General features: G+C 53.5%; 3 protein-coding genes across 3 annotated transcripts; 2 read left to right on the top strand and 1 right to left on the bottom strand.

The window, feature by feature from the left end:
- Nucleotides 1-111: 111 nt before the first annotated feature.
- Nucleotides 112-2,380, top strand: NCS54_00551500 (Zn(2)-C6 fungal-type domain-containing protein; the record flags this gene model as incomplete). The annotated part of the gene is made up of 5 exons (XM_053151016.1): nt 112-149; nt 228-252; nt 318-403; nt 464-1,753; nt 1,804-2,380. 5 exons carry the CDS (start codon nt 112-114, stop codon nt 2,378-2,380), a joined length of 2,016 nt encoding a protein of 671 aa, XP_053006991.1.
- A 5,572-nt stretch (nt 2,381-7,952) lies between these two features.
- On the top strand, nt 7,953-9,044 carry NCS54_00551400 (Hypothetical protein; the record flags this gene model as incomplete). The annotated part of the gene is made up of 1 exon (XM_053151015.1): nt 7,953-9,044. One exon carries the CDS (start codon nt 7,953-7,955, stop codon nt 9,042-9,044), a length of 1,092 nt encoding a protein of 363 aa, XP_053006990.1.
- A 678-nt stretch (nt 9,045-9,722) lies between these two features.
- On the bottom strand, nt 9,723-11,774 carry NCS54_00551300 (Zf-LYAR domain-containing protein; the record flags this gene model as incomplete). The annotated part of the gene is made up of 3 exons (XM_053151014.1): nt 9,723-11,021; nt 11,130-11,252; nt 11,754-11,774. 3 exons carry the CDS (start codon nt 11,772-11,774, stop codon nt 9,723-9,725), a joined length of 1,443 nt encoding a protein of 480 aa, XP_053006989.1.
- Nucleotides 11,775-15,361: the final 3,587 nt, after the last annotated feature.

Genomic DNA, 15,361 nt, shown 5'->3' with positions numbered 1-15,361 from the left:
CCCCTCGGCTATCGTCTATCCGTTGCGCCGTTCTTGGTGCCTGTAAAGGATTTTCCTGTTTCCCATATATCGCAACACACCACGCAAAACCGCCAGACCCGAGTCGTCACCATGGAGGAGACTCCGATGGGTGAGTCCATCAAGATATCGTGAGTCTACTCTCTCTCCACCCCCCTCATGAGGCTCCACTTCACTGGCTCAAATGCGCTGATGCTCTTTGAAACCAGCTGCGAACGATGTCGTCGTCGCAAGGTACGCATGGCTCTTCCAACTTGTAATTCTCTCATGTTATGTCAGAGACTGACTCTCTCTCTTAGATCAAGTGTGACCGCAAGCGTCCATGCTCGCGTTGCGTCAAGGCGGGCACAGAGTGTATCCTCAGCGGAAGTGGAGAGAAGCAACGGTATGCGCCATCACATCAGGCCAGCATCAGGAACGGCGGTCACTAAAACTTCAAACCAAGGCCGATATCCAAGGGTTATGTCCAGGCTCTAGAGGGCCAGGTCGCCTCGCTCGAGCTGCTGATCCGCAAGCTCGCCGTGGCCGACAGCACCGAGAGGGACGACATACTATCAGAACTGGCCCTATCTCCCCCAGCTTCACTCGATCTCTCGAACAAGTCGCCTGGAGATCATCAAAAGTCAAACACTGACCCCAAGGTAGTTGCCGCTCAGGTGCGCTCCGGCCAGCTCCGGCGCCCGCGGTCGAGCCATGCCACTCAGTTCTTTGGAGGCACCAGCGCCTTTCACATTCACCTCTCGCAGGACGTTTCGCTGTCGTCCAACGATGGCACCTCTCACTCTGAAGCTCACTCGGCGCCTCCCATGCTCGGGTCCATGCCAAACACCATGACCGACAATAGCGTCACCAGCAGCCCTCGCGATCCCAGCTACGTCTATGCGCCTCACGACGAGACATCGCAGACGTGCATGGCCGCCTACTTCAAGTATCAGTATCAGTTTCACATGCTCGTCTACCGCGAGTACTTTTTGCGCGATTACGATGTGGGCTCGGGGAGGTATTACTCGGATGCCCTCCTCTTCGCCATCTGCTCTCTTGGCGCGATGCAGCTCGACGATTTCCGATCAGTCTCGGACATCTTTGCCAACCAGGCCCAGCAGCTCATCTACGCAACTCTTGACAGTCCAGAACTCACATCCCTGCAGGCCCTGGCCCTATTAGGATATCGCGAGATTGGTGTAGGCCACACGTCAAAGGGCTGGCTCTTTGCCGGCATGGCCTTTCGACTTGCGCATGAGATGGGTCTCCATCTGGACCCGAATAACTGGGATGCCTCGATAGAGGGACCCTCGAACCGCGACACGGAGATTTTGAGACGAGTCTACTGGGCCATCTTCATCGCCGACAAGCAGCTGAGCCTCTACTTTGGAAGGCCTCCGGCTCTACATCCGAGCGAATCCGACGTGCGTAACACCATCAGGCTGCAGTATCCTCCAGATTGGGAAGGCCTTCTCGACACGTACATCTGCAAAGGAGCCTCGGCGACAGAGTTTGAGGACGGTGTTGCTCTCGTGGGATCCTTCATCTACCAGGCCGAACTATGCAAGATTGCCCACGTCATGATCACCGATCTCTTCGAGAACCGTCGGGGCAACGTGGACGCGACGGTGGCAGCAGCCAGGTCAAGGCAAATACACGTGTCGCTGACAAAGTGGTTGTCGAGCCTTCCTGGCACCCTTCACTGGAACCAATGGACAGTGGGCGTGGTGCAACCCTCTGTGCTCCGCATGCAGTGAGTGGGCTCGCCTTGGCCGTGAGTTCTTATTTGCTGACAGAGTCTAGTATGCTCTTCCATACCATCATGATCATCCTTCACCGGCCACCTTCGCACATGTATGAGAAGCCAGGCATCGCCGAGAGTGAGGATGTCGAGATCTGCTACGAGTCGCTGCAGGCCATCCTCCGACTCATGAGGACTTACTCGAGGCACTACCGTTTCCGCTCATTACCCCTGGACTTTGTACAGACTCTGTCTACGGCGGCGGGCACGATCATGATGAAGCGCTTCTTCCAGGGCGCTTCGTGGGACGATTCAGACATTGCACGTTCACTTTCAACCATCATCGACGCCATGGAGGAAGTCCAACATACGTGGCCGTGCATGGGCGAAATCAAGGATTATGTCGTGCGAGCGCGCAACGCACAGGTGGTGGTACCGCCAGAGGATCCCCTCAACGTGCCAGACCTCATGAACGGCTTGGAGCTCAGCCACAACGTCACGGCCGAGCTCATGGCCCAGTGGGGGGAGGAGCTGGGCACCCTCGTGACCGACGAGTTTCTGAGCATGCAGCTCCAGGGCAGCGAGCAGGGCATCATGGCGCCCTTTGACTTTAACCAGCCTCTGGGGCCGCCGCAATGACTAGAGTGAGGTTGAGTAATTCAAGGAGTTGGGTGGTTTTTTTCTTGTAAAGAGTGTTGCATAGTATGGGCAAACCATACGATTGAATAGACTATCGATATCACTGTTGCATTTACACACTTGGCGGGTTGACTTTGAATAAGTGACGCAAGTCGTGCAATCGTATGGGAGTTCTTGATGGTACACTTTACTGTTCCAATTAGCCACCGTATGATTAGAGTCCACTCCTGCCATCCTCAAGAGTGTCCTGCCATGAGGTTTGCCAATGTAAAGGGCAAGCCTGGGCCAAACAAGCCAGCATTAGACTATCTTAGAATGAGAAACCTCAAGATTCCCTAAAGAAGCCGCAAAATCAATATGTTTCCTAATTAGGACTGGCTCAGTTGCGAGCTGCCTAGAGCCAATTGTCCGAAACTCAACAACAACACTCAACAGAGCATAAACAACTCGCAATAGTCTTTACGAAACTCTCTTCTTACCCTGCGTTGGACCTGACTCAAACCGTCAGTCGTGACCCACTGTCCCCTGCTCAAGAGCGCAAACTCCGCAAGCCACCTCAACAACAGCTGATTGGCTTCCGTAGCTCAGTTGGTTAGAGCGTCGTACTAATACTTCAGCTTCGGCTGCAATATCGGTAATGCGAAGGTCTCAGGTTCAAGCCCTGGCGGGAGCATTGCTCTCTGTCGCCCATCAGCTTCTTTTTTTGCTTCTTTTCTCAATTTTTTGAGCCAGGAATTGTGGTGCTTTATTGTGGTGACGCTGGAGTTTCAGCAGGTGAGAAAATGTGTATTGTTTGTTGCTGCAGCGCCTAGTGAAAAAGGTTGAAAAGGCGTGAGCAAGCCCCCAATGAGAAGTAAATCGCTATGGGAAATTCTCCAAGTGTGCTATGCACAAGAAGATTGCCAGTTGACAATGACGAACAACCCTTTTAACAGCAACTCCACCTGGCAAGTAAGTTGGGCAAGCCAGTCCATTTTGGTCGGTTGGTGATGTGCCCAACTATTTGCCTGAGCCTACAAGTAGTTGTCTAGTTCCGTTGTCAATAGCTTGACAAGCAAAGATAGCATCTACAAACCATACGTACGCATCATCCACTGGCTTCTTGCTCAAAAAACATGGAGTCCACGTCTCAGATCTCGTGTATAAATACCCGAGTTCGTTCCCCCCTTTCTTCCCCTACTTCCACTTCCTTCAACGACGAGATCAAGACAACAATGTGATCAGCTGTGTGTTGTCGACCTACCCCATCTCATCAGATACTTGCCGCCCACTATTACTTCAAGTATATATATTTGTATTGGTGTTTCCCAAGAGCGATGTTTGTCCCAAAGCATCTCCGGTAGGCGATACGTTCAACGCTTGGTGTCCACCTCCATCAGTTATCATGTTGCATAACTCTCCATGTTTTTCAGAGAAACATCTCCTTCTGGGACTGGGCTTTGGCGAAAACAAGGGTAGAATATTCCACTTTCAGCAACGATGGCCACAAGCCCTGTCCTCAAATGGTTTCGGCGGGACCAGTTGTCTCAAACAACGCTGTCGTTGAGGCTGTTAACTCTCGGCTGCGCCCTATATATTTGTACTGCCACGAACAAGACCTTCCAGATCCTGCCCTTCGACTTCTAGGATCAAAAGATGGTCCATAGCGCTTTTTGGCTAGACTGGCACCCTGCATGTCACCTGCTGGGATAGACATGACTCGACTGTTGTGGCCGAAGACGAATCTTTTGCTTCAGTGACGCCAGGCTAGACGATCTGAGTTGTCAACCTCGATTCTCCTCATCTTCTGAACCAGTTCGCTCAGCGTGAGCACCCAAATTCAGTCAAAAGAACAATGCACTTGTTTCAGTATCGACACCATGGTCCTTGGCAGCTGTCAGCCCTTAGGCGTGGGGCTCATGGTGGGGACCTCCCACTATACACACATCTTGGCATGGATAAGGTAGAATGTCACTTGACTATATATACCAGAGGAGAGCCCGGCTAAGGCCAGGAATTGCTGGGTATTGTTGAGAAATGGGCGTCCCAAGCCAGCAAGCTCGCATTCCACACCCCTTAGAGAGATATCTCAACTAGGGTTCCGATATCCCTAAAATGGCACTATATATCAACCTCCCGATTTGACCGATACAGTCATGACTCTGTAAGATGCACTTGAATATATACATCCAACAACTATCAGCCTTCCAGGCAAGCTTTGCCTTCCGCCGCTTTGCGATCAGACTCTCAATCCCTCCTATGATGGGCCTCTGGCCGGTGGAAAGACAAAGAGGACATTCAACGCATTCGTGAAGGCGGCCATGGGTGTCCTACAGACAACTAGGGAACAAGGAGAGCGCCCAGTACTTGCGAGCGATGCAAGATCTGTTGCCGTTCTAGTCAAGCAGGAGGGCGAGAAAGGTCATCAACTCTGGTCCAACACACTAGCGTTGGGCAGTCTTGTATAGGATATTGGGAGTCCTCGAGCAGCAAGGAACTATTGGGAGCCATTGTTAGCCTTGGCATGAACAGTACGAGATGTTCAACTCTTTCTGTGAGAGCTTTATTCAACTTGCCCCCAAGTCGATGTGCCCAAGTTTTGTGGGTTTCATGATCTTTCGCGAGCTTGATTTGATCAATGTCCCAAAGATACCGCCCTCATTATGTACGTTTCCCACATCACCATGAAACGACGGTGCGAATTCATCACAGTTGCACAAAAACACTTGATCAACATACCACTCTGGTCCCTTGGTGTCAAGGCTGTTCGATTTATCCCTAGTGTTCAGGCAGCAATCTTCCTTGATAGAACGTTTGATCGGGACCATGTTGCAAAGGGTGGTAGAGAACGGAGATCAAGTCCTCAGCACTACTGTCCGCCAACTCCAGACCACTATTGGGTATAGCTCAAAGAGAGCTTGCGGGCCAGCCAAGGACCTTGGTGACCTTGAATTTACCCTCTACGTGTGCACCTGGGACGGAACTGGGGACGATGGAGGATGGGCTTGAATGGGAGAGACGGAGGTGGTTATCACAGATCAAAAGTCCTTCCTGTTTACCTTTTCCTTGTTTTTTTTTCTTTCCCTATTTCGATAATTCGTATGTATCAACCATGACTTGGAGATCTTTTCCGAACGGAAGCGATGCACGAAAGGATTCAAGAAGCCTAGTTCTCACCAAGTCTGAAGAGAGCACGAGTCGGCTATCGACTACATGGAAAGCGAGAAACAAAAGGCTACATACCACCAATAACGTCAGCATCTGCCCCTGGACAACCCCCAGCTTGATTCTTCTTTTCCTCTCCCTCCGTACTGGTTGTCACGTATATATACGAGAAGCTGGAGGGAAAATACCTGGGTGACAACCCCCAGCCCGGGGGAGGATTTTTCGCGTCGTGTTTGAACACGCGGCGCTGATCTAGGAGCGAGGCAGAAGACTTGATTGGATATCCCTCAAACTGGGATGATAACATCAACTACTTTTTCGGTGGTGTTAAGGAAGAAGGCTATGAGTAAGAACCCATTCGTCTTCAAAGACAACGAGCAACCCTCAAACTCTATCTACCCATGAGGGGAGTCTTACATTCTTTGACGGCTATGATCAGAAGATCCGGTCTGTTTTTGAAGCAGACCATAGAACCTTATGGCAACAGAACATGGCACAAGCATCAACATGGAAGAAAGCGGCGAGCTATATACGCGAGTACGTCTGGCATGTAACTCTGTGGTCAGAACTTGAGGGGTCATTGCAGATACTGGGAGAGCGGGAAACAATTCTCGGTTCCTTAGTCGGGGTTGGGATAGCATATGCATGGCCCCTTTATCAGCTCAACCGGACTGCCATCTTCACCTCATGCTGGGCCATCTCACTACGAGGTCATGGAGACAGTATCTCAAGTGACACCTTGAGAAACTACTCTCATGTCTCTTCTCTTGTCATATATATAATTGGAATAGCGGCGCTAACCTCGAAACCTTCACATTTCGGGTATTCATCCAGAGCTTCGACATCAGATGCCCTTCTGCCCCAGACTAATTGTTCATATATAAAGCGAAGGGGGTTCACAATAGGGTTGCTCGTTTGCCCAATAGGTTATCTCTTGTCGTGCACTTTAGCTGCCTTTCACATGTGCCAAGCTGCACAGGTGGATGACCGCGCCCGCGGCCCATGTGTCTGTTTCTTTGGGACCTGCGGCATGGCCACGATTTTCGGTGCCCGTGGTATTAATCTCCGAGGTTCGATGCGCTAAATGCACCATCGAGGAGAACAATGTCCCCGATCACCGAAACGCCCACGGGGTCAGAGCAAGTAGCAAGCCAGCCGTCCTCTCCCTCCGGTCAATGGGGGTACCGCCCCAGTTTGAGGACCTAGGATGGTGCTTTAAGAAAATGTCGGGAACTATACTACGAGATGCGGGAGGAGTACTACTTCTCTCTTGTTAGGAGAGGCCCCCTAGCTGGTTTACCATACCTATATCGAGGATTGCTACCACAGAGCAGCAATGGAAATGCCCGTCTCACATATCCCTTGGCCCAGAGCGTTCGACAATGCCAAGCGAAAGCATGAGGGATATATACATTATCGGCCTGGTGGGTTTCTCTCTTGCCATTGCGTTTGGTTGCTTCTTTAGACCCGGTCTTTTGAAAGACGTTCAGTAACTCGGGATGCCAAGATCGTTAATCATCCGACGGAGATTGATGCTTCGAGGAATGCTCAGCTTATTGTCAAGCATGTCCTGGTTGTGCAGGTTAGCTGGCATAGATGGACTTGTGAGAGGTACGATTGGAGAGCTCAAAAGAAATTTCGGGTTGTTATATTTTGTCTTATGACTTCCTTGTTTTGACCTAAAGATAAATTCCCGGCGATTTCTTGATTTTGGTAAGAACGCAGGGAGATAAGCCAATTCTTATCCCTCCGAGTCAAACACAGCACCTGGTAAATAGTCTTGCTTCGCATTAAAGAATGAATTCGTTATTCAAGATAGACTAATACTACGAAAGCATCGATTCATAAAAAGATGTCATTTGCTGGAAAATATGAGTAACAGCTGGGCTTACAGGGTAGTGAGCGTCATTGCACTTACACATTTGCCCGGCTGGAGTGCCGATATACAGTTTTAGTCCAGAGCATTCTAATCACTCAAAATAACCAATACATGGTCTCATTCATCTTGTGTTACCTCCCCTTGGCCCTTTCATCCCAAGTACAAACGGCCCGGCACTGCAGCTGTCACACTTTGGCAACCGGTACGTACCCACCGGCCGACTTTCCTTCCCAGGAAGGAAGTTGGCACATGAAAGAATGTAAACGTGGGGAGCTTGCCGGGGCGCGCGCTCCTTCTTCCCCTGTTGCTCCTGTGGGTTTAGCGTTCCCGAGCCCCAAGACGTCGTCCCGAGGCTCAACTCCAACTTCAACCTCGTCTCTTTCGTATCAACAAAATCTCATCAACCTCTAGTATTGATACTCCCCTTAACGTGCACTTTCAACATACCGCAGCACTTTTCGTCTATCCTCGCACGACGCATCAGCCGACCCCGACCCTCCCATCCACAAAGGCCTGCGCGCCTCACGCTCTTCGCCGAGATCCCCCATCATGGCCTCCTCAGAATCCTCCTCGCCTTACCCGTTCGCCACCGCCCCCGACATCATCCGCGCCCATCAGAAGGATGCCTACTTCACCGGTCATCTCACTCAGATAATCAGCGACCTGCATCGTCGCCTTCGCGGTGCCCGACTGACCCACGCCCGCGCCCCGGAGCTCCAGACCGCGGCCGCCCTCACATACTTTGCCCTCACCACCATCCCCGGCAACCGCACTCTCGGAGAGGAGTACTGCGACCTTGTGCAGATTGATGCGCGCGACGGAAAACTCCCGGGCATCAATCGCCGCGCGGGTTACGTTGTGGCCAGCATCCTCCTCCCGTATGTGGCCGCCCGCATACTACCCAGCCTGCGCGCCCGGTTGCGCCGCCTTCTGCAGCGCCGTCTAGAAGCCCTCCGAAAACGAGACGACAAGTCAGCAACCGGGCGAGAGGCGCGCCTGTGGGCTTACATCGACACACACCTTAGTTCCTTCACAACAGGCGCCCCCTTCCAGGCCGTCATCCTCGCCCTCTTCTACTTCAGCGGCACCTATTACCAGCTCTCCAAGAGACTCCTATCCCTGCGCTACGTCTTCACACGCACCGTCCCCGACACGCCCGACCGCGCTGGTTACGAGCTTCTGGGCGTCCTACTCGTTGTCCAGCTCACCGTCCAGACCTACATGCACATCCGCTCCACCCTCTCCGACTCGGCCGTCGCTGCGCGTGAGCGCGCCGCGTTCCCCTCAGATGAGATTTCGCTCAATCACGACGGCGCTTACAATGGTGACAACAACCTGCTGCTCTCCCAGGGTGCGCAAAGCCCCAAGTCCAAGGTCGACATTGCCGCTGCTACTCACACGCCCCTGGCAACAGTGCCGCGGATTCAGTTGACAAGCGACAAGGCCATGGGCTACATAAAGGGTGGGCAGCAGAGAAAATGCACACTATGCCTGGAAGAGATGAGGGATCCCTCAGCGACACAGTGTGGCCATGTCTTTTGCTGGGAGTGCATAGGAGATTGGGTGAGGGAGAAACCTGAGTGCCCGTTGTGTCGTCGCGAAGCCCTGGTACAGCACATACTACCATTGCGCGTAATGTAGACAGATCAGATAGATAGATTCATGTAGATTGATTTCCAATTCAAATGTACAAGATTAGAATGCACATTACGTTGTCAATATCAGATGCTCAAAACATCAAAGCATGATGCCATGGCTCAGTGCCAGAGCCAGAGGGCATCCCCGGGGCAGCTGTTGCGCCCCTATATAAACGCTCCCAAGACGTCTGTCTCCCGTGGTATCCTGTCCTGTCCTGTCCATCAAATGCTCCCCAACCGCCCATTATCCATCCACCAGTCCACTCCTAGAAAAAACAAACATAGTCTCCCAAAGATGAAAATCTCATCTGGACATGAAGAAAAAGAGGGGGTCCTATGCTTCAAGCATGGTCCGCCCATCATCCGCTCCCCTGTATAGTTATACACGGAATTGCCCAACCAGGTTCCGGGGGCCCGGGTGTCGCAACCGCCAGATACACACCTGGCGGGCGAGCCGGACCCCTTCTATCCCATTCCCATCCCGTCTCAAAAATGAACTTGTACACAGAATGAAAGCATGTCCCTCAAGGTATCGTGAAAGCGTTGCTCCAATGCATCGGCGACCTCATAACTCCGTTGTCCCTTTCGACATCCGTTTGGCTTCCAGCCATGGTTGCCCACTGTTGTTTTTTTCTTTTCGTTTCTTTCTTTGTATGTTTGGTGTATGGCCTCAGCTGGAGACTCACTCAATAGAGAACAAGACGATCTCGCCTCGTTCGTTCTGGCGAAGACGTAGCGACCGCCAGAGTTCCTTCTCTTCCTTGCCTTTGCCAAGCTCGCTGCCCGTAGCTTCACGCTCCCGGTGGAAGCGCTTCAAGACCTTGTTCATGCTCAGGCCCTTCTCGCTTTCGGGTCCCTTATCCACGAAGCTGAGGAAGACGTCGGCACGAGGCTTGAAGAGGATCACCTGGTTGTTGCCAGGCTCGGTCTTGCCGTCCTTGCTTTGAGGTCGGTATTCGATCAGCTGAGGCTTCTTCTCCTTGTGAGAGTGCTTCTTTGACGAAGATGTCTTCTTAGTCTTGGATGACTTGGTCTTTGACGACTTGGTCTTGGACTTGCTCTTAGACTTGGGCTTGGTGGCGCCCGCAATCATGCCAAACAGGCTGTGACCAGCGGCGTGCTTCTTCGAGTGCTTCGACTTCTTCAAGGGGCTCGCAGGGGAGACTTCAGGGGCGTCACCACCAGAGTAATCGGGAGATGGGGGGAAGACGGGGCGCATCATACGGCTCAGACCACCAGTCAGTCCCGAGTGCAGCACAGGGGGCGCATCAGTCATGACCTGGTCGTTGGGGACCTCAACGTGTAATCGCTTGCGCTTCTTGTCCTTCTTCTCGGTGCTGCTTCGGCTCTTGCGTCTCTCCGTCTTCGGAGCTGGTGTGACAAACTGAGGCTCAGGCGGAGGAGCATTGGCGAACTTGGCCACAGGCTCATCGTCCTCATCATCCTCGTCCTCATCTTCGTCATCGTCGTCATCGTCTTCCTCCATATAAGGGTAGCCCTCCGTCTTGGGTTCGTATCGCACCAGTGAAGTGCTTGGCTCAGCGTCAGCCAGTCCGTGGCAGGCTGCGAGGTTCATGTTGGAGGCATTGGGCGTCTGTCCCGTTCCAACGAGGAACTCGAATACGTCGACATGAGGTTCAGGGGCAGCTGAAGGAGGAGTCGGGGCCTCTGGTGGGGGGCCGCCGGCAAACTCGTCGTCGCTGCTGTCATCTTCCTCCTCGTACTCGGCCCATTCGTAGTCGCGGTCTTCAGGGAGGTCTTCGACATAGGCGTGGTGGGCCATAATAGCGTCTTCGTCGTCGTCGTTGTTATTGTCGTTGGTGTTGACAATAGCTTGGGACAGAGACTGGACCTGAGTCTGGTTCTGCTGGGGAGTGGTGGGAGGGTTGTAGTTGGGGTGGCTGTGTTTCTGCTTCTTGTTCTTGTTCTTGTTGTCCTTGTAGAGGGCGCCTTGATACTTTTGGTCCTCGGTCATGCAGCTCTATTATATGATGTCAGAAGACATGACACAGACTCAGGGGCTTGGAGGGAGTGGGAGGACATGGGAGCTATGACTCCCAAGATGCCTGCCATGTCCTGTGATACGTACGGTATGAGATCGGTACTGGACGCCGGGGAAGTGTACCATGCAATCAATGCAGGTAAAGGTGGCGCCGCGGCAGCGGTTTCGATGAGGGTCGAGTTTCTTCTTGGTGAGGACGTCACCGCACGCCTGTGAGAGACGGTGAGGTTAGATGGGTATAGTACAGAGAGATGAGGTCGAGAACAAGAGATAATATGTAAGTAGAGACGAGAAAGGGTATATAGCGGGATGCAAGACAATGGAGACTCGTTCGATGCGGCGGGGTGGTGGACTGGGATATTTGAGGGATGCCAGGGGAGGCGAGAGCATGGCGAGAACGTTGTGGTGGGCCAGGAGATCGGCATGGGGAAGAAGGGGTGTCCCTTGAAGGAGACAGTTCGTGACAAGAATGGTGTGGTGGGAGGGATGTCAGGCGTGTATGATGATATCCTGGGGGGTGGGCATTGTCTGAGGGTGAGGGTGAGGGTGGTGGGTGGGCAATTGTGTACGAGATATGTAGCCGGGCTTATTGGCGGCGGCGGTACACACAAGACAAGGTATGCAGCATGAATAGCAGCAGCAAGGGAATGGATAATCGAACCGGGGCTTGGCGAGCGAGCAATCGAAGAGAAAAGACAATCCACAACGTACCTCACAGGAGAAGGAGACCATGGCTGCAGTGCTCAGAGGGGTGATACTCCCGATCCGAGTGTCGATGATTGGGCGAGGCGAGTTGGGCAGAGGGACAGGAGAAGAGGCAAGCTGCAGGTCAAGTGGCCGCCGCGGTATTTAACGGGAGCGTCAGGCAGGCTTCGAGAGAGACCTTGGAAGAGGTTGCAGAAAATGCTGGATGCCGAGACGATCAGTGGGCTCGCAAGGGCCACGGGCGACCAAGTGATTCGGCCGAGGCGAGTTCCTTGGGCACTCTTGATGCAAGAAAAAATCGGGGGCTGCCCAGTTTGCAGAGCTCTGTATGGCCTGGACCCAAGTTGCTGATATGACAGGCGCAAAAAACTAGCTCTCAGAGGCTGGAGTTGGGTTCAGTTGGGCACTACTTGGGTAGCATAAGGCGACGAGCAGAGAGCAGCAAAGAATGAGCGAGGCGGAGCACTTGAGAGGGGCAGAGGAATGCTACGCCCAGGTCAAGACAGGACGGGAGAAAAGGCGGAAAGTCAAGTTTGACGACGACGATAGCACGAGTTTGGATGGAGGGGCGGGCGGGACAAGAGATAGCGAGATAGCGAGAGAGATGAGATGAGAGAGCCCCCAAGTCAGGTGGAGGGGCTTGCAAGCCAGGGCAGGGCGGGCAGGGCGAGCGAGCAAACGAGCCAGGGTTCTGGTCGAGCTTCCGAGGGCACGGTTGTTGCGGCGGCGGGATCTCTGGCTTGGTCCCAAGCAAGCGTGTTGTTGGCCGTAGCGTGATGATGGAGGCGCGGGTAGTGGGCGGGAACGGTGGCGTGTGATCGCAGGTTTAATTAGGATGGCTCCAGAATGTGAGAAGGAGGGGGAGGGGGAGTCAACAAGCGAACGAACTGGTTCGTGAAGATCAGCGAACCGGTATTTGTTGATGTTGATGTTGTTGTTGTGGTTGAAGGAGAAGGAGAGGATGTGGGTGACGGAGAAAAAAAAATAAAAAAGAGGGCGGCTGAGGTGGATGCGGCAGATGAAACTACTGACGTACCAGCCAAACAAAGGCCTGTAAGGGCAAGAACGAACCTACAGCAACAACTCAACAAGAGCCAACGAACAGCTCAGGAACTTGCACAACACAGCATAAGATCCAATGCGTGGGCGTCGCGTTGCATCCAGGGCCAAAATTAGGACATCCAATGTTCTGGCGTGAGATGGATGGATGGCTCATCGCCAGCACGAGCGCCAGCACGAGCACCAACACCAGAGCGACAACACACATGCAACACACACCAAACAGAACCAGCCCAGGAGAAGCCTCCTTTCGAGCAACATCCAAAACACGGACGTCTGGTTGGACAACCCCAGTCATGTCTCAGCCTATCAGTGTGTGTGAGGGCGCTGCTCCGGCGACGCCCAGAAGACACTGATTGGACGCTTTGCCATTACACTACCCGAATTAGCAGAACCCTGATGATGATGATGCTGCTGCTGATGCGCCCTGGAGTCTCATCGCTCGCCCTGGCAGACGCTGGGTTGAGTGTGAGTGTGAGCGCGAGCGAGCGCTAGCCCAGCCCGGCATTCCTTCGAAACTCGTGTGAGGCGACGTCACCATTGGCTGAATGGCACCACGGCAGGACACTGATCAATGCCGCCAGTCATGACAAGCCCGGGCCCATGGGTCGATGATTGGAGACTTGACTTCCATGCCCATCTCGCGGAAGCTCGAGGGGAATGCCCGTCCGTTTGTCAATCACTTGTCAGAAGGCGTGACAGGAACCGTCAGAGGGTGGTTGCAGCAAAAAACCCTATGGCCCCCCCTTGGACCGTGGCGCGCTTATGTGTTATGGATGTCCAGCTCCAATTGACTCGTCGCAAAACGAGGCGCTCGATATTGGAGATCAACCACGCGCCATTGCAATGCATGTTTCGCAGCGATGGGTGTGCTGTGCCTGACCAGTTGGATGGATTTGACTGTTCCTCCTTCATCTTTTCTCTCCCGCCAGATCACTCTCTGATTTGTCTGCCATTGTCCACTCGAGGCGAGGGGCCTCAAAGCGGCAGCGCTTCAATGGATCCCCCGAGCCAAAAGGGAACCGACTTACAAGGGGGAGCAGGAGGGGCCGTGGAGTCGAGACAGCTTCAGTAACCATTTTGCGGCGGGGCAGGGCAGGGCAGGGCAGAAGCAGTGACAGCAAACACGGGGAGAAAAAAGAAAGAAAATTTTTACATCTTGCTTGATCTGACAGAGGCTGAGAGGGGGACCTGTCTGTCTGCTGGCGGGCATCCCGGTCTAGATGGAGGGGCAGCTTCTGGATCTCGACGACGGACGTGGCAGGACGCCTCTTCCGGTCCATCTTCGACGGGCTCCGGCCTCCGACGGCATATCCCTCCGTAGCCGCCGGCGGCCACAGCCGGAGCATACATGCATAAACTGGTTGAACCAATGAATGCACGGGGCCTTGCGAGGGCCTAGAAGCGAAATATGCTTTCAACCGTCCGCGAAACAATAACAACAAAAGTCAAAGTCCATCTGGCTACCATGACAAAGTTCAATCGCATACCTTGGCCCCTTGCATAAAACTATCCTCCCGGCTGGTATTTGACCATGAACTATCCACGCCCACGAGGCCGTCATGCCGCCTCCCGTCGGCACCCCACCTTCACAGGGTGACAAGACGAGACAACCGGGTTCATTTACCTGCATCACCAGAAGAGAACGACGAGTCTGATTTTGCTTCCCTTGCCAGCTCTCTGGACCCGTACCTGAGTGGGCTCTCTATCCCTCTCAGGGACCCCGTCAAGATGCGGCGTTATTTCCAACGGTCCCGTGGTCGCCTTAGCTCTCTGAGCTATGCCCCAAAGAAGCTCACCACAAAGAGGCTAACGCCGGGGCGGTGCGCGCGGAAGAGCCAAGGTGAGGCGTGTTTCAGGGGATATCCCTGGATCGACAGCACAAGATGGGCATGTGGTTGCGGGATTGATGCTCCAACACGAAAGCTGAGGAATGGAGCAGGCGTTCAGATCTCTATTGAGACTCACACAATGGGACGAGAAAAGCGTAAGAAACCGGGACAACAAGCAAGAGGACCCCAATTCCCGCTATCCGCATTCCTCGTCGAAGTTTTGTTCGGTCCCTCTGTTTAATTGTTCCGTGTATAACATTCAAGAAGCGAAGAACCCCCACGCGCGGGCCAGATGTGATGACTGCTGCAGAAGAGGTGAGATGCTGTTTCATCGCCGACACAGAGCAAGCACAGCACAGCCAGCCCGGCCCCCCTTGGCCTCCCGAGGTCTCGGACCTGGGCTTTGGGGTACGGCTGTCGTTTATACATGCCCTTATGCAGGCCACGCCCGTTAGCCCAATTCCGCCGGGCCAGAAACCAGGGGCGCAGGCCGTGACATGTCAATGCCACGATTACACGCTTGACAAGTCGCCAATGGCAGTCACATCGCGTACTCCTCGCCCCATCCCCTTGTCGCCCTCCTCCGTCACGTTTGACTCAGAGACCTTTCAGGATCTGGGGAGACACACGAGAATAACACAATGTGGTCGCACATATCAAGATCTCCCTCGGATGAACGGCTGAGCGAGATGAGGTTGCTTCGATTGGACGACCGCCCCTTGG

This window comes from Fusarium falciforme, chromosome 4 (genome assembly GCF_026873545.1).
Source record: "Fusarium falciforme chromosome 4, complete sequence".
NCBI classification, from domain to species: domain Eukaryota; kingdom Fungi; phylum Ascomycota; class Sordariomycetes; order Hypocreales; family Nectriaceae; genus Fusarium; species Fusarium falciforme.
The sequence above is the reverse complement of the archived record's forward strand: the minus strand, read 5'-3'. Positions and strand labels throughout refer to the sequence as shown.